This window comes from Gekko japonicus, unplaced genomic scaffold, assembly GCF_001447785.1.
Source record: "Gekko japonicus isolate JY-2015 unplaced genomic scaffold, Gekko_japonicus_V1.1 scaffold1624, whole genome shotgun sequence".
Taxonomy (NCBI): Eukaryota; Metazoa; Chordata; class Lepidosauria; order Squamata; family Gekkonidae; genus Gekko; species Gekko japonicus.
This window is the reverse complement of record NW_015176500.1, coordinates 231,033-248,980: the sequence shown is the minus strand read 5'-3', so window position 1 is coordinate 248,980 and position 17,948 is coordinate 231,033. Positions and strand designations below refer to the sequence as shown.

At 43.4% G+C, this 17,948-nt stretch overlaps 1 protein-coding gene across 3 annotated transcripts in view; it reads right to left on the bottom strand.

The window, feature by feature from the left end:
- Positions 1-17,729, bottom strand: part of NTPCR (nucleoside-triphosphatase, cancer-related) — a 33,216-nt gene extending 15,487 nt beyond the window's left edge. The window contains exons 1-2 of one of the 3 annotated variants that reach the window (XM_015427315.1): positions 17,688-17,729; positions 294-817 (exon numbers count right to left, since the gene is read on the bottom strand). In XM_015427315.1, the coding sequence (XP_015282801.1) occupies positions 294-327 (34 nt within the window). In that variant the 5' untranslated portion in view covers positions 328-817; positions 17,688-17,729. Of the gene's footprint in view, positions 1-107; positions 273-293; positions 818-3,319; positions 3,376-17,687 lie in introns of those variants that run through there. The other 2 variants (XM_015427314.1, XM_015427316.1) reach the window with 2 other exon arrangements.
- Between the last annotated feature and the right edge of the window lie 219 nt (positions 17,730-17,948).

Below are 17,948 nucleotides of genomic sequence, written 5' to 3'. Positions count from 1 at the left end.
GGCAAGGAGGCGCGGGGGGGGGGGGGGGGGGGGGGCGGCTGCCTTGCTTGCCAAGCGCGCTAAGAGGCGCCTACAAAGGCTGCCAGGAGAACTAGCCCTCGCCAGACCTGACGACATCCTGTCCGAGGCGGTGCTTCATTTCGTTGCAGGAAAGCGGCCTGCACACCGGAGAAAGCCCAACTCTCGGCTCCAGCGAGCTCGGCTTTTTCGCCGCTTTCGTTTGCAGGCGCGCCGACCTGCCTCTCTGGCTACTCGGCTTCTTCCCTTCCCGCTGGAGCGTGGCATCGGATTACCTGGTGGTCCCGTGAGGAAAACGTGCTTGGCCATGCTGGGAGCCTGAATGGGCGCGTCTGTGGGGGAGAGAAGGGGCCGCGCTTCTTTTGCAGCCGGCCTAGAGGGAGCTCTTTCCCCTTTTCTTGGAGTCCTCCCGCCGACTTGCAAGAGGAAGCGAGAATGCGCGGTGCTCGGAAAAAAGCCGGCGCTGCCTTGCAGCCTCTGCCACAGCCAAGCTCCTGCAGCTCCCCTCCTGACAGCCCCACTGAGGACGGCGCAGTTTTCCGGGTTTTCTCTTTCTGAAGGCAGGCAGTGTGGTCTTCAGTTTGCAGGCGGTAAGAGACTGAGTTCTCAGCTCTGGTAAACGAGTTTTGCAAATTTTGGTGTGGTTTCAAAAACCCGCAGAGCTTTTTTTGCCCAGAGGTGAGGCCAAAGGGAGCCAAGGCTCATTCGGTGTACCGTCAGAACTCTCAATTCTAAGTAGCACCGGCTCTTCTGGGTCTCAGGCAGTGTCTTTCTGATCACCAACTTCCAGATTCCCCTCCTTTGAAGAAAAAAAAAAATGGAAGTGTTGGGTATCGACACTTCGACCTTCTGCATGCAAAGCAGATGCTGTACTACTGGGAGAGTAATCCTAAACAGATCTAACTCAGAATCCTACCCAAGTCTATTCAATGATGTTCTTAGAATGGCACTGTGAGTCACATCCCTGCCTCAAAATTATGTGGTAGGTAGGTGCCAGCTCCTGCCAACCTAGCAGTCCAAAAGCAAGAAATTGCAAGTAGATAAATAGGTACCGCCTTGGTGGGAAGGTAACAGTGCTCCGCTGCGTTTAGTCATGCCAGCCACATGACCACAGAAATGTCTTTGGACAGCGCTGGCTCTTTGGCTTGGAAACGGAGATGAGCACCACAACCCTAGAGTCGCCTGGCTTTCGAGCAAGGGAAACACTTTACTAGGTGAGAGTGGCAGTTCCAGGATCTCCCTGTTCACATAGGGATTGGAAGTCTGGGTCTCACAGATTCTAGTAGTACCCTCTGGCTCATAGTCTAGCCAGATGATGATAATTACTTACATGCAGCACATCCATCCTGCACACGGTGGTGGTCTTTAGAACACATCAGAAGCCTGCACTCATACAACCACCACTGAAATGATGCCTTGCTACTAGTTCTGTACTGTTTATTTCACACACACAAAGAAATGTATTCATTCTGTGAGACAGAAACTCCGTCACAGGTTGTGCTCCCCCAGCCCAATTTGAGAAAGCACACAGCAGTCTTGTAGAGGAGAATCCAAGCTTTAAAACTTTATTAATAAAGGGGGGGGGGGGGGATACAGGCACAACAAGGTTTTGAACCCTTGAGTACCCACAGCTCTTCCCCGAGGTTACAATGGGAGACATAAAGTTTTATACCCCCTATGACAGAAATAAATCATAATTATTGGTTCCATCAAATTTTATCATATATTCGTCATACCATTCTGATTGGGTTCCAACCTGTGGGTGGGATTTTCTCAGGCAAAAATATACCTCCTACAGCTAAACAATAGGCTTTCTTCTTTCCAGGCTATGGAATTCTAAAAGTATCTAATGTAGCAGATATGGGTACATAGTGGTGTGTTCTTCATCTAACGCAAGCAAGCTGACATCAGGAACATGCGCAGTTATAGTTGGCAAGAACAAGCAAGGTCACGAAGTAGTATGATTGCCTGTCAGCATTTAGTATTTTACCCAGGATGCATTTAAGCAATGAACCAAAGTGAATATATGAATACATGTTCATGATTGATTTCAGTTACTGTGATTAGAATAATAAAAGGCACTTAACATATGCACCATGGAAGTGTTAAGTGCACCTACTAAGTTAGACTGACTGTTAGTCAGTGTCAGAGTACAAAATGTTTCATAAGCGGTGCATACAACAATTCTGTTTGAAGGGGTCTTTTTATCTGCTCTATGACTAACAATAAAACAAATAAAGGGGTCACAGTTGCAAGTAGAATTCTGAGAAAGGGAGTCAATGAAATGAGCATAAGCAAAGTGCTTTCCCCACAACACAAATCTTCAGTGGAAAGAGAATCAATGAAATGACACAATTCTGAATCAAAATGGCAGTAAAATAGCAGGAAGCCAAGTGGGAAATCGGTGGTATGACTGGGGATCGAGTGGGAAATAAATGAAACAAGAACGGAATGACAGGTCTGCCCTGGGAGGAAAATCAGCACAATGGCAGGGTGTCAAAGAGACAGTGCAATGACAGGGTGCTGTACCCTTAGAAGGAATAACAATATACCATGAACAGGGAACACTATGAGGGTACAGCTCACAGAGTAGATATTTAGGGTTTTCCCAGACTCTTAAAATGAAATCATAATTCAAGATTTGGGTCCATGTGATGTCCTTGCAGGAGAATCACTACCGCTACAAAAAGAGATCTGCTAGATCCCATGCAGCCAGTGAGTAACACGCACGTAGCTATTACACAAAATGCAGTGGCTGAAAAGCCCCTTTATACTGATAATACATTCTGGCTACCAGTCTGTCTGTGGTGGGCCACCTGAAAGAAAGTCTTTTACATGTTCGTTTGTAAAAATTAAGTATTTGGTCTCAAGCTTCCTTACTTTTTGGGAAAAAATGTTATGCTGTGGCCTCAAAAAGTAAGGAAGCTTGAGACCAGTTGCTTTTTGGGAAAAAATGTTATGCTGTGGCCCCAGTGCCAGTTCTTAAACTCTACAGAAGATTTGTGTTGTGTGAAATGCGTTTTGCTTATGCTCAGAATACCTTCCTTTCCTGCTGTCTAGTAAAAGTTATTACCAGACATCACGGGAAGCAACATTAGCTTCTAAAACTGCTTTATTTCCAAACCTAAATCACTAGATTGCAGGAAAAGGAACTCCTTGCATTTACCAAATTATGTTAATCCAGACTGCTCTGGCATAGGAAACCTGGTTTGTTTGCATGGGGTTTATACCAATATGAAGACAAGCAGTTAAGAGGCTCAAAAACCTAGGATTATACTGATAAGCAATTTAGCAAATGTACATTCCTGCAGCATATTTTGCAGTGTCTGCTTCATCAGGCGGGGTGCTGAAAGCTCCATAATAAAGGGCATCATGACATAATCTGTAAGAGAGTAAAGATCTCCATTATTGGTAGAAATTTGAAATGCAAAGTAGATTTTCCTTATTTCTTCCGCTACTGAGGACTACAGTGTTGTTCTACTGGATTATGAATTATAGTTTATCCCAGCAAGGGTAAGTTTACATACCCTGCAAGCACACTGTAAAGCCTAGATGGATTTCTAGAGCTTCGGGTTGCATGAGGGAAATCAATTAGCAGCAAGTTTCCAATTCAATGGCTGAGAAAAGAGGCTCTTCAACCAATTGCTACTGACTTGGGAAAGAACTAAAAAGAGAAAATGAGAACAGTATTAATCTGTCCTGGGCCCTGCTTTGGATTCAGTGGTGTACACAGCAAGATTAATTTATAAAACAAAAGTTCCCAGTCAGAGCTCTAGTTCCTCATGAGTGGGACAAAATTCACAAAAGCTCACAGGTTGGAGATACTCCACATGTTGTAAAAAGGGGTATATTTTAAGAGCATTTATTATGGTTATTTTTTTAGCCCTCATAATTAGTATTAGAACAGTATTAATCTGTCCTGGGCCCTGCTTTGGATTCAGTGGTGTACACAGCAAGATTAATTTATAAAACAAAAGTTCCCAGTCAGAGCTCTAGTTCCTCAGGAGTGGGACAAAATTCACAAAAGCTCACAGGTTGGAGATACTCCACATGTTGTAAAAAGGGATATATTTTAAGAGCATTTATTATGGTTATTTTTTTAGCCCTCATAATTATTGTAGCAATTTATCAGAGCAGGGATTTGTACCTTTGGCCTGCATGTAATCACTTCTAACAGTCTTCAGTATGCAGGCTCCCTGAACTGACCAGATACATGATTGCTGCACTGGAATAACCACCCATGTTCTGAGGACAGGAGGGAGCATTCCCTGCTACATTTTGTAAAATATTCTCCTGCTCTTATTGTCTTAGCGTTCAGGGGCCTTTCAGTTTTCTTCCACAGAACAAATGACTTGGAGTGGGCCTGAGGAAAGGCAGAGGAGGACTGATTCATTGATTCCCATGCTTCAAAACCACATTGCTGGGGAAGACCCCACTTTATTAAGAGGCTAATCACAAGATGCAGGCCTCCTTCTGAGCACCCAGCTGCAAGAGACCTGGAAGAAGTAGGGTCAGATCTCCTCATCTAACGTCTTTTTAGAAGCAGCAACAGAAGCACCTGGAGTTGCTTGGGAAAGAGGGGTTGTAGAACACACTCTGTCTGAAGTCGCTGCTGGCTGCACCAGGGGATAAAGTAGGGATGTGCACAGAATTTTTATTTGAGTTATACTAATATAGTCTTAGCCTTTTAATATTTTGTTCATGGAAGGTGTTAAGAGGAATGACACCTCTTTAGATTCCTTGTCTGTACAGTTGCTGTTAGTTCCGGTTGTTTTCAGTGGAAGATACATTTCTGCTTGTGACATTTTTGCTTCCCAGTTGATTGAAATATAGAAGGGATCCTTCCTGCTAATGTTCAGACTTGTAGGAGAGTGACCCTGTTTCAAAGGCAATAGAAATATACTCATTTGTACAGGGAGGTATGAATTGGTATATGAATGAGTTATTCTTCCTCTCCTGAGATCCTCAAGCAGAGAAGTCTGTTTTAAAATGAAAACAGAATGCGCCAGTGAGGGGAGCTTAAGCCCTCCCGCTTTTACATCATAGCTCTGGGATGATTTCTGCATTTTTCTCCCTTCCCAGGTGACTTGCACATTGGTACCTAAATAGGAGGAAAATGTTGCACATGTGCTCAGCTCTTATTTTAAAAGAGACTTCCTCTGGTTTTTGTTTACATGGTTTTTGTTTTACATGATTTTTCATAATCATTTTCATCTTCTGATAGTTTATTTTCATTCCTGCCATTTTCCCATATTGATTAATCTGCTTCATCAGTTGTTGTATTGAATCCATTGGGTCTTCTAAGATAAGTACCAAATCATCAGCAAAGACTTGTGTCACAGCTCAGGTGGGGTGGTCACCTGACGCTGCCACCACTTTGGTTCCAGGCTCCCTTGAGAAGGCCCAGAGTACCCTCCCAAGACCTTTAGACCTCCCTTTTGGCCAAATAATAAGCGTGAGGACCAGGCAGAGTGAAACAAGGAAAAGGTTTATTTTACAGGAGGTCAAACAACAAGGTGCAGAATAATAACAGTAAGTGGGTGAAAAGAAAAGAAATCAAATGCCCTAACGCGTTTAAATATATACTGTCCCTAGCTCACTATCTGCAGTGGCCTTAGAACACTCACCCTTCCCTCAGGATGAGGGTTTCTTCCTGCAGCAACCTTCCTTCTGGCTCTGCCCTCTGGAAGAAAGAACAACTTTCACTCTTCCACCAGTCTCTTATTCCAAGACCTCCTCTTTTCCTATTGGTCAATTTTGGCTCCAAAACCTCCCATATATTGTCTGTCAATTCATTATTTACTACCATTTGCTTTCTGCTTTGTATATATAGCTTCAATAGCCCTTATAAAATTCATCCCAAACTTCATTATTTTCATCTGTTGAATAATAAATTGCCAGTTAACGTTGTCAAATGCTTTTTCAGCATTCAAAAATATCAAAGCCATCTGTTTCTCTCGATGTGCTTCATAATATTCTAATATATTTAAAACTGTTCTCACATTGTTCTCTAGCTGTCTTTTAGGTAAGAAATCTGCTTGGTCCTGATGTATAAAGTCTATTAGAACTTTTTTCAACCTTGCAGCCAAGATAATTGCGAATATTTAGTAATCACAATTCAGCAAGGAAATAGGTCTGTAGATTTTTTATCTCTTTATGATCTGTGTTCTCTTTATGAATCAATTATATAGTTGCTTCAGTCCAAGATTCTGGTATTTCTGTTTTTTCTATTACAGAAGAAATAACGTTTTTATATGGTATCAGTAATACATCTTCAAATATTTTATAGTATTCATCTGGTAGTCCATCTGGTCCAGGTGCTTTATTTATATTTTGTTTCTTAATAGTCTCTGTAATTTCCATCATTGTTATGGGATCATTCAACATTTTTCTGTTTTCTTCCAAAATTGTGGGTAAGTCCTGTTCATCTAAATACTGTTTCTGAGTTTTTTTGGAGATTTCCACTCTTTTATATAATTGTGTGCAAAAATCTTGAATTATTTCCCTTGATCCATTCTTAGAAAATTCTTCTTTTCTCTCTTTATCATACAATGAGTGGATCATCCTTTTCTCTTTCTCTTCTTAATTTATAAGCCAACCATCTTCCTGGTTTATTGGCATTTTCAAAGTGGCAGAGAGTTTTGCACAGAACAATAAATAACTTTAAAATAATTATGTCCAGTGAAAAGTTTTTTCTTTTCTGTTTGCAGAATTACCTAATACAGGTTCTCTGCCCTAGCCTTCAACTTGTCCATTCTCTCTAGCATATGTAGCCCTTTCTGGGCTGACTTTTAAAATATGCATTATTTTGGGAGACAGGTGAGAGATGTGACTGTTCATACTTAAATGGTTGAGTTTAGATTTCACTGCAGAATTTCTAAGGCTGCTATCCTAAATATATTTACGTCATGCCTGCCCCTGATGTAGCATCTGACAGCCAGGAACAAGGGAACTTGGCACCACAAGCCCCTGATGTGAACACAGAGGCAGAGCCTAAAAGCCAAGAACTGACTCCTTTAACAGAAGACACTGTAAGTCTTGAGGAGGATAGAACCTCCCAGGAGACACCTGCGCCGGATCAGGCTCTGCTTGACTCAAGCAGATCACCACCCGACTCCCCCCCACCTGTGAACCGGCTAAGGAGTCAATGACGACAGGAGTTGCATGAAAGACGCAAGGCTGCACGCATGCGCGGAAGACGCTCATTCAGCCCTGAGTTTTAACAGCGGCCTGACCTTGCTCCATGAAGATAACAAGTTAATGAGCCAGCACACTGTATCAACAAACCTGCTGCTTGAAGCAATTTGTACTGGCAACTTCAGTTGACAGGACCAGATGCTCTGTGCAATCTTGCTCCGGACTCTTTGAAACCTTGACCGTTTGTTCCTCTGCTTCTGAACTCCGGCTCCCTGACCCTTGGCATTGTTTGACCACGACTTCGGCTCTGCGATACTCTGGCTTTACTTGATTTATGGTCTACGATGTATGGTATGTTTGATGCTGGCTTTGTGAACTGTTTTGGACTTGTTTAAATCTCTGTGCTGCTTGAACTATTGGCTGAACCTCGGACTGGCTTTGGACTTGACTTGTTTAACCCACGCTCCCTGGCCCTGCCGTGATACACTGCTATCCTAAATATATTTACTAGGAAGCAAGTCCAGTTGTATCCAGTGGGACTCACTTTTGAGAAAACATGTTGAGCATTGTGTGTAATATTTGGAAGTTCCCAAGTACATTTATGATTTCCTTACAGCGTGACCTTAATTATCAACACTCAAGTTTAGGGGTTGCCAATGGCCGTCATACCAGTTACCTGTAAAGATGAGGCATTTTTCCATTTGGTGCAACTTTACTACAAGCATGTAAGGAAGATTGTTGTTGCATAGGTTTTCACAATCAGCATTTCCCCTTTGCCTTGCTATTCCTATTCTACAGAAATATATTAGGATATGAATAATGATTCTTAGTTTTATATAACACTTTGGAGCTTTCAGATCCCTCACATACATAATCGCTGAAATTTTTATAACAATACTGGAAGATAGATCAGTATTATTATCCTCCATTGCAGAAGCTGGAGAGAGAGGCCTGAAATGAGACACAATGGCTTGCCTAAGGCTACCAATTCCAGCCCAAGAGCACATGACACCTGCAAAATTGCTCTCATTAAGAACTGGTTAAAATGTGCAAGGAGAAGGATGGATGGTGGTCTTTGCTCACAGGTTAGTGCTATCTCAGAATGCACAGAAGGGACCACCTATTTGAAAGCATTCTATTGTCCAAAACTCCCTGCTTATGGTAAGCTAACGTATTGGGGTTACACAGGAATCTTTTTGATACATAGGCATTTTCAAACAAAATGCCATATGTGTAGAATGAGCAGGCACAGGCCTGGTGAGAGGATGGTTCCACATCTCTCTGCACATTTGACTTTGCTGTCCAACAAAATAACAGGAAGACGCAGAATCTGTTTAAAATCCATTGGCAGGAACTGGAATTCCTCATATTATTTTAAGTATTTTTCGCATGCCCCTTCCCACTAGAAGAGGGTTCCTCTGAACACATACGGAGTGCCATTCTCTAAACATCAAGTACTACTCAGGCTTACCCTGCACATGTGAGACTGCAGTCAGAGTTTCAGTACTGGAGGAAGTGACTTTTGGACTGTCTTAAAGGTAAAGGTTCCCTTGCTCGAAAGCCAGTCGAATCCGACTCTAGGATTGCGGTGCTCATCTCCGTTTCAAAGCCGAAGAGCCAGCGCTGTCCGAAGACGTTTCCATGGTCATGTGGCTGGCATGACTAAACACCAAGGTGCACGGAATGCTGTTACCTTTCCACCGAAGTGGTACCTATTTATCTACTTGCAATTTCTTGCTTTCGAACTGCTAGGTTGGCAGGAGCTGGAACTAGAGACGGGAGCTCACTCCGTCATGCGGCACACTCGGGTCTCGAACTGCTGAACTACCGACCTTCCACAGCCTGCAGTTCAGCGTCTTAACCACTCAGGTGATCCTAGCTAATGTGCTGCTTGCTACTTATAATATCTTTAGCATCAGTGGTGGGCTAGTTGCTACGTTTAATGTTCCACAGGTTAAGTTTCACCTGCCTTTTAGACATTGTTTTTGTCCTCAACATGTCTCAGGTTTGTGTGTGTGTTTTGCCTTTGCTTGAGCTCAGACCTGAATGGCAACAGGAAGAGTAAAGATTTCCCAGACTTTCACCTACTAAAAGTTGTAAAATAGCTCACGTGGTGCGAGTGTTATACAAAATACTGATTTAACATTATGATGCCAATATACAGTATGCATTCTTTTTAAAACTGGAAAATTATTTGGACTGCAGGTTTTTTTTTATTAGCAGCCTGAACAGCCCAGCTTTTCATGAACTTGTCAGAACCTGAGTGCTAAGCAGAGTTGGCTATGGTTAGTACTTGGATGGCAGGTGACCAAGAAAGACAGGAGTTGCTATGAAGAGGAAGGCAATTGCAAGCCACCTCTGCTTATCTGTTGCCTGGAATGCCTCATGGATGGGATTGCAGTGAGTCAGTTGTGGCTTGACAGCACATTCTTCTTTCTTTGATTAGTATGTGATAATATGTGTCCTTTGCAGATTCAGACCCCAAAGGTAGAAAGACATCAGATGCAGGAAGGAATGCAACCTATAGATGCTTTGGAGCAGACAGACATCAGATGTAGAAAGGAATGCAACCTATAGATGCTTTGGAGCTTTCTTTAAACGTGCCTGCAAGGCATATAAGCATTCATTGTAGAACACTGTTTGCTGCATTTTGAAGATGAATACTGTGAGTGCCATTGATGTGAGTCTGTGCCATCTTCTACAGCTCACCTTTTGCCTTTGGGTTACATATTGCTCTGCACAGTATGTCATGATCCATTTGGCGGAGTTGCTTGTGCTGAAAAACAAAACTTGCTGCCTAAGCACTTGACTGCTGGGAGAAGGGAGATATACACTGCAGAAATCAATTTGTCAAGGTTTTCTCCTGGATGAAAGACGCTCTTTAAATGTAAGATCATTACCAAGAGCATTATAGAAACCTGGCTGCTGGGGAGAAAGTCTTTAAACGTCACTTTTGACAGACTCCACATTCAGAGTACTGATTCTTCAGGGTCATTCTGTGTGCCCTTTAGTCACTGTACATAGAATACCCTCGGAGTGAGTGATTCAGCCTGGTTGTCACTGACACCTAATTCAGTGCTAATAGGTCCCTGAGCCTTCTGTCAAGAAGAATGTAGCAAGAATAAAGATTCCATACAGTGAAAATACCAATATTTGAGCAGCCCTCTTTCTCAAGACGAATGTGTGATTCCTTGGGGTATGGAGACTTATTTAAGCATTGGGCCTACCAGACATGGACACTCAGTGCTCTTGGAGACTGCAGTTGAAGAGAGTACTAAACCCTGGATTACATGGGCAGCAGCAGGAGGTGGACATGATGCAGCAGAGTGGTGAGGCAGTGGAATAGACTGCCCCCTCATTCTTCAATTGAGAGGCTACATTTGTAAAGTTCCTTTACATTAACAATGCTTTGTAAAGGGAAAACTAGCAAAGCAGATAGATGGCTCTCCTAGAAAATTTTTGTGTCATTGTAGAGGCCTGCAGCGATGGCTCTAAAAAATAAAAGCTTTTAAAGTAAAGCTATATTGGTAGGGAAGGTGGGATGCTAGAATATGTGAAAGGAGTGGCAGCAGGCCAATATTTTAATGGGAGTAAAGGACTTAGAGATGCTTCACAGAAAGGGAAATAATAGATGTGAACTGTTGCAGTAATCCAAGTATGACCCATGCACCAGCACACAAGAACAACTGTGCAGGGTGCTCATGTGTATATTTGTTACTTATTCTGAGATCTTATGTGTGCCACTTTGTATTAAAGGACTCTCAATAACCAGTGTTTGGGCTGCAGAAACTCCATGAATTATCAATCAACAAGTCAGTTATCAGTGATGTTAAGGTATGTACTTTCAGTTACGCAGTTCAGTTCTGGCTCCTTATTGATTGGGGACAGAGGGTGGCGCTTGGCGAGAGGGTCTCCCCGCGATACCCACTGGAATGTGAAGTGCTGCAGTGGGCGATCCTCTTGCCAATGTTATTTAACATCTATATGCGCCCCCTCGGCCAGTTAGTCCAGAATTATGGGCAGGGTTGTCATCAGTATGCTGATGACACCCAGCTCTGTTAATGGACGGCCATTTGTCTTCCGTTCCTACAAACTTGGCTGAGGCGTTGGATGCTGTGGCTGGATGGTTGCGGCAGAGTTGGTTGAAGTTAAATCCATCAAAGATCCTGTACCTGGGTTGAGGGCAGTTGGATGCAGGTGCCAGGATCCCCACACTGGAACCGGCACCTTTGGTGCCAGCCCAGACACTGAGGAGTCTAGGAGCGACACTGGATGCCTCTCTTTTCATAGAGGCCCAGGTTGCTGCAGTTGTCAGATCTGCGTTTTCCCATCATAGGTAGATCAGGCTTTTGTTGTTGTTCAGTCGCACAGTCGAGTCCGACTCTTCGTGACCCCATGGACCAGATCACGCCAGGCCTTCCTGTCTTCCACTGTCCTCTGAAGTTTGCTCAATTTCATGTTCGTTGCATCTATGACACTGTCTAACCATCTCATCCTTTGCCATCCCCGTCTTCTTTGACCTTCAATCTTTCCCAGCATCAGGGTCTTCTCCAATGAGTGCCATCGCTTTCCTCCCAAGGAGCAGGCGTCTTTTAATTTAATGGCTGCACGGCCTGGGACCGACATATCTAAGAGACCGCCTCTTCCCATGTACGCCTCGAACAGCCTTGCGCGCAAAAGATCAACTCCTCCTGGTGGTCCCTGGCCCGAAGGACGCCCGTCTTGCCTCAAGCAGGGCCAGGGCTTTCTCTGTCCTGGTCTCAGCCTGGTGGAACAGGCTCCCTCTTGAGACCAGAGCCCTGCAAGATCTTCTTCAATTCCGCAGGGCCTGCAAGATGGAGCTCTTCCGCCAGGCCTTTGGTTGAAGCAACGGGCGCCCATCTATGGCCTCCCTGAGGTTGCTGTCACCTGTCTATTTACTGACCTCTGACAACTGGCCTTTAACTCACCGCACCATCAGGCCAGAACTTTATAGCCAACTGACACCGTTTCAAGTTGTACCCATTGTTTTAATTGTTAGAATGTTTTATTGTGTTTTAAACTGAAATTGTATTTATTATAATGATGTTACCCGCCCTGAGCCCACTCATGGGATGGATGGGCTATAAATACAAATAATAAATAAATAATAAATAAAAGCTCTTCACTTGCTTTAGTTCAGCAATACAGTGCTATAAGGTAGGACAGCATGATTATTCCTGCAGCACAAATGGGGTCCTGATAGTTCAGAGTACAGTAGTTGAAGCAATATTCAAATCTAGGACTTCCTTGCTTATAGCTTGTATTCTTATCAATGAGGCTGCACAGTTATAAACAGTTACATGCTTATTAAAGTGCATGACTGACACAGAGAAAATTGGAACCAGCTAGGCATGGGTACAATCTGTTTGAGGAATTATGTTTTGTAGTTCACTTTTCTAATTTTGTGTTGTGGTCTTTCATGAACAATCTGGCTATCAATTTTAGTGAGAACCAATTTCAGTTGTGCATCATTTCTTTCACTGTTCCTCTCTTTAAGGATATGTTCTTTAATTTATTGTGTTTTGTTTTCTGTTTTATAGATTTAAAGCTGTATAGGTAATTAGCAACCCACCCCCCAGCTGAAAAGACTTGAATTATCACAGACATACAAATGGCTTAGAGCAAAACAGTTCAAGTATCACGGAAAGGGAGACATCAGAGCCATAGGTTGTGCTGTTCAATGTAAGTGGGAAGTCAGTTTTTTTCAAAAATGTAGTGGCTTTTACAATGACCACCCAGTTTTCATAGTAGAGACATTACACTGCCAACAAAAGTTCGCATAATCAAAGCAATGGTATTCCCAGTAGTAATGTATGACTGCAAGAGTTGGACCATAAGGAAGGCAGAGCGCCAAAGAATAGATACTTTCGAATTATGGTTCTGGAGAAGACTCTTGAGGAGATCAAATCAATGAATCCTAAAAGAAATCAACCCTGACTATTCCCTGGAAGGCCAGATACTGAAGCTGAAGCTCAAATACTTTGAGAAGGGAGCACTCACTGGAGAAGACCCTGATAGGTAAAAGAAGAAGGGGACGGCAAAGGATGAGATAGTTAGACAGTGTTGATACAACGAACATGAAATTGAGCAAACTCTGTAGGATGGCAGAAGACAGGAGGGCCTGGCGTGATGTGGTCCATGGGGTCACGAAGAGTTGGACTCAACTGTGTGACTGAACAACAACCACAGTTCTTTTGCTTACAACCCAGCCTGTATTTGCATGACCTACTGTTAGTAGGTTGTGTTAGTAGGATCATTATGGACTCTTGACGGCTTGGGAAGGACTTGCAGAGTCACTTTACCATGTATCAAACTCTGCTCCGGACCCTCAGGCCCTGTTTCCCACTTAGCTACGTAGCCCAGCTCTCTTGGGTATGGTGGAAAGTGCAGATGTTCATGTGTTTCAGACACACCTACAATGTAGCATGTATGAGAATAATTTGTGGGTCTTTTTCATTCTTAAAGGCAGCAACATAAAAATAGTTTGTGATATTTTATGTTGTAATGTGGTAGGAGTGCTTAAGTATTCGCACTTCTTTATCTGCGTTATGGATGGGCTTGTTGAAGTAAGCATTTGAACCAAGTCTTGGCCCACTCGCCCATATTCTCAGCGTGCCTGTGGTGGAATGGGCCAGCTCCAGCCTGCAGGCCCTATTCCACCCGGCCCTCCAAGGTTTTCTCAACCCCCGGAGAGACTTTTATTTCTCTTTCGGGTAACCCGCCGCCACCACCTAACCTTTGTAAGGAATTGCCCACTGCTCTCAGCTTCCCTTCCAAGGTCTAAGGCCCCTTGCCTCTGTCTCCCACTGCTCAGCGCCTGATCACCACGGGGATCACCACTGCCTTGTGCACCCCAGGAGGAATAGCTGCTTGCCAACTGCAGGCCTTCCTCCTGGCGCTCCTCCAAGATGGTGGAAGTCTATGTAGTACAGAGAACCACTACTGGTATCAAAAGTTATAAAATATTTCTTAAAAAGAAAATGTTCACAAGCATACTTTTAGCACAGCACCAGACTGAGCAACCGATTAAAAAGACTGAGCAACCCTCTCTCTTTACATGCCCTAGCTGATGTTAAAATATGGGACAGGCTCTTAAAGCTTAGTAAGTTTCAGTTCTCTACAGAGTTCCATACCTTGAAGCTTTCTGTCGTTCTCTGAGCCAGCACATGGTCAATGGCTGCCTTCTCCAGACCTTAGCTAAGAGTTCTGTCTGCTCTGATGGACCCAACACAAAAGAGAGTTTCCTCCTTGATCCTCTGAGTTTTAACACCTCCCTTTCCCCCACCCACGGACCAGGTCAGCAAAGCTTTTCCTGAATCTCTAGAATTCTCCTTCCTGATACCTCTAGTATTTAATTCCCCCAAATCTCTGTTCCCTGCTTGGGGGAGAGCTTAACCTACCCATAATATCTCCTGCTAGATACATTTTCATTTGTATGAAGGTAGGCTGAGGTGCGTCTGGAAAGCAATTGAACTGACCTCCCCCCTTCCTGCCTGCTCTCTGTCCAGAGAGAAAAAAACTTGTAAAACACAAAGTGAATGGTTTGCTCATTTCAGCCTCCAAGGGAAAAAAGCATTTCTTGACAGTGCCGTTTCATTTAAGTGGCTCCTAAGTTAATTTATGTCTGATTTCCCCAGGTTATGACTTTTGGAGATTGACATTCTCTTGCAAATCCATCCCTCAACAAAAATAGTGAGGAATTGTATGAAAGTGATCCTAATGTAAACAATTATACACTGGTAATGTGATGGACTTAAAACTCTGCTTGCAGGAAAATTAGTTGAAATTTCAGTGGGGCAGCATAGATTCTCAGCAAGGTTTAGATGCTCGTTTTTGAATATCAGTATTACATTGCAAAACCTAATGTACTTTGAGAATGTTTGCTCATGTTATTTGTATATCTCATAAAAATATAGCAGTGTTGTTAGCAGAGTGCATTCATACCTAGCACATTTAATTGATTAAAACAAAAGTAATTCAGTGTGCAAAATCAATGTATTGGCGAGGAATATAGGTACTCCCAAGTCCTGGTAGACCAATGGCCTAGGTCGAAGACATGTAAAGGATAGTCTGACTCTGTATTCCCAGGCACACCTATTCCCCACTTTCTACTTTCCTCCACTCTGAACCAACCCAGAGGCTTGCTTTAGATTGCACCTGGGCTTCTGCCTCGCTCCAAAAATATATTTTTGTATTATGATTTTCTGACTCCCATACCAGGAGCTGCCCTTCAACCTTTCAACTTACGTTCAGCTCTGGAGTGCATCTATCCTGAAAGTCTAAGTTTGGTTGCTTCTCTGGAGTCCTCCTGTCCTCTGAGTTGGTGTAGGTCTGTTAGGATCACCAAATGCCTACATACTCATAAGCTCTCCCAAATGAGACCACATCCAGAAAAGGATAGGAAATGTATCATCTTCCTTCGCCCTCCTTGCTGTCCGTCCCCTTTCTTTCACTTTTTCTAAATTGACATTCTCTGAGACAGACATTACACAGTGTGGGTAAATCCTGGGTGAGCTTTGGGATTGGGGGGGGGGGTACAGGTATTTGTGAGCTCCTTAATATGTTGGCTCTGTGATATACTTGAATATTGGGGGGTCTGACTGTTTGCCTGTACCTTGGTTCCTCCCAATAAACGTGGTGTCTGTTTATTCTGCCAAATCCCTGTTTCTGTCTTCATTCCAGCCCAGCACTGGAGCCCCATAACTTTGTCAAAATGATCCTTAAAATAAAAGTGTGATTGTTTAAGTCTAGGTCTGGTCACTTACTATATAAGCCAGATACTAAAATCTTAAATTAGTAAATTTCTGCTAGGGCAGGATGCAAAATATGCTGGGCTGTTTTGTGAGACTGTTAATCCAGTTTGAGAAGCAAGCTCATTCATAGATATGCATGTAGAGACCACGCCTCCCAGAAAGATTCCTTCTGCCCTTCTTCACGTTCAGAAGAGAATACACAAAATACTTTTGTTGTGTATGCTGACCGCCACTGGGGAGACAGCGAACAGCCAGAGCTTGACTCTGGAAGAACAATAGGGACTAGGCTCCTAGTCCCTCCACTGGGGAACCAATGGGCACCGTGGCGGGAGATTCAAACCCACCAACGGGGCCCAGGGGCGTGTCCCTGGAGTGTATATAGTTGGCCTACCGGCCGTTAGTGAGCAGTCTTGTTGTGTACCAAATAAAGTGTGCTTTGCACTATGCCGGTCTTTGTCCTTCGTCCATGCGGCAAACCCACTACACAATAACTTTATTAGAACCACTCTCAGCAACACCTTGGTTGGCTCCCTGGGCCCTCAGGAGTAACTGGGTCTTTGAAATTTTGTTCCCCTAGTCTCCACACCTTTGGCAGTCCTGATAGTTAGCATTTGTGAGCCAAGTATGGCATTTATTCTGAGCCTGCCTTTCAGCGCTGCAAGAAGAAAAGGTGTTTGTGTTAGCAATTGCAGATTTTTTAATAGACATAATTGCACCTTCCAGCCAACAAGGACATACTGGAATTTGTCATACTATGTCAAATCAAGCAGCATTAACGTTTTCTTTCAGAAAAGCCTTTTTAAAAAACAAAACACACAAAAAAGACAAATCTGGTATGAGCATAACAACTGTTTTTTTTAGTATAAAGCTCAGGGAACATACTCTCTTCTTCCCAAGACAGAAATAACTAGATACCCATCCTCAAATTACAATTCCATCTGTGCAAATTCAATTGAAATTAATGGGATTTGTAGCGGCAGAACACACTGAGGATTGTAGTACAGGGCACCGCCAGTGAATTTAGGCCAAGAATCCTCAGATGGTCTCAATTTGAAATAGACCTATGGCTTTCCCCGCCTGGTTTTCCATTTAATAAACCACTGAGAACTACAGCATCAGTACTGACAACAGAGTTTATCTCATTCTTTACCCTGGAGCTCCTGCCAACCTAGAAGTTCGAAAGCAAGAAATTGCAAGTAGATAAATAGGTACCACTTCGGTGGGAAGGTAACAGCGTTCCGTGTGCCTCGGCGTCTAGTCACGCCGGCCACATGACCATGGAAACATCTTCGGACAGCGCTAGCTCTTCGGCTTTGAAATGGAGATGAGCACCGTAACCCTAGAGTCGGACTCGACTGGCTTTCGAGGAAGGGAACCTTTATCTTACCCTGGAGAATCTTGTCTCTTAACTCCCATGGGGAAATGAAAGCTGTCCCCATAGATCTATTATTCACGAATTATTCACCTACCTTAAGAAGTCTTTTATTTCATGCCATTTGTATATGCTGGACCTCCAGTGAAATTGTTGGGACTAGAATATTTCCTAGCTTCCTTTTTCCTTGATTAGGGATATTTCTGAGGGGCGGTGGTAATGTTGTACAGGAGTTGTGATACATTCATATGGTACATTAGTGCCCTGCAAACATCACAGCATCAGCATGCTGATTTTCCCAGTAGTCTGCAGGGAGTAGCAAGGTCAGAATAAATGGTACAGACCAGAAGAGGAAAGAATAAATAAAACCCTGTGCAATAGGATACCTTTTCTCCCCAGCCACTGAACCTCAGGAAGGAGTCTTCATACAAACAAGCTTCTTTGTTCAGTTCTCAACAGTAGTAAGATCCCACTTTAGCTAAACAGGGGCTAGCATGGTTCTCAAAAAGTCATCTGATCTGTCTGTTCCAGTTATAGAATGCAAGCTGATACTGCTGTGAACATATTTGCAGCTATGAGTCTGCATGTTCTATTCTGTCACCCTGTTGGCAGGATCTAAGACTGTCTGTCTCCTTATGAAGTGGCCA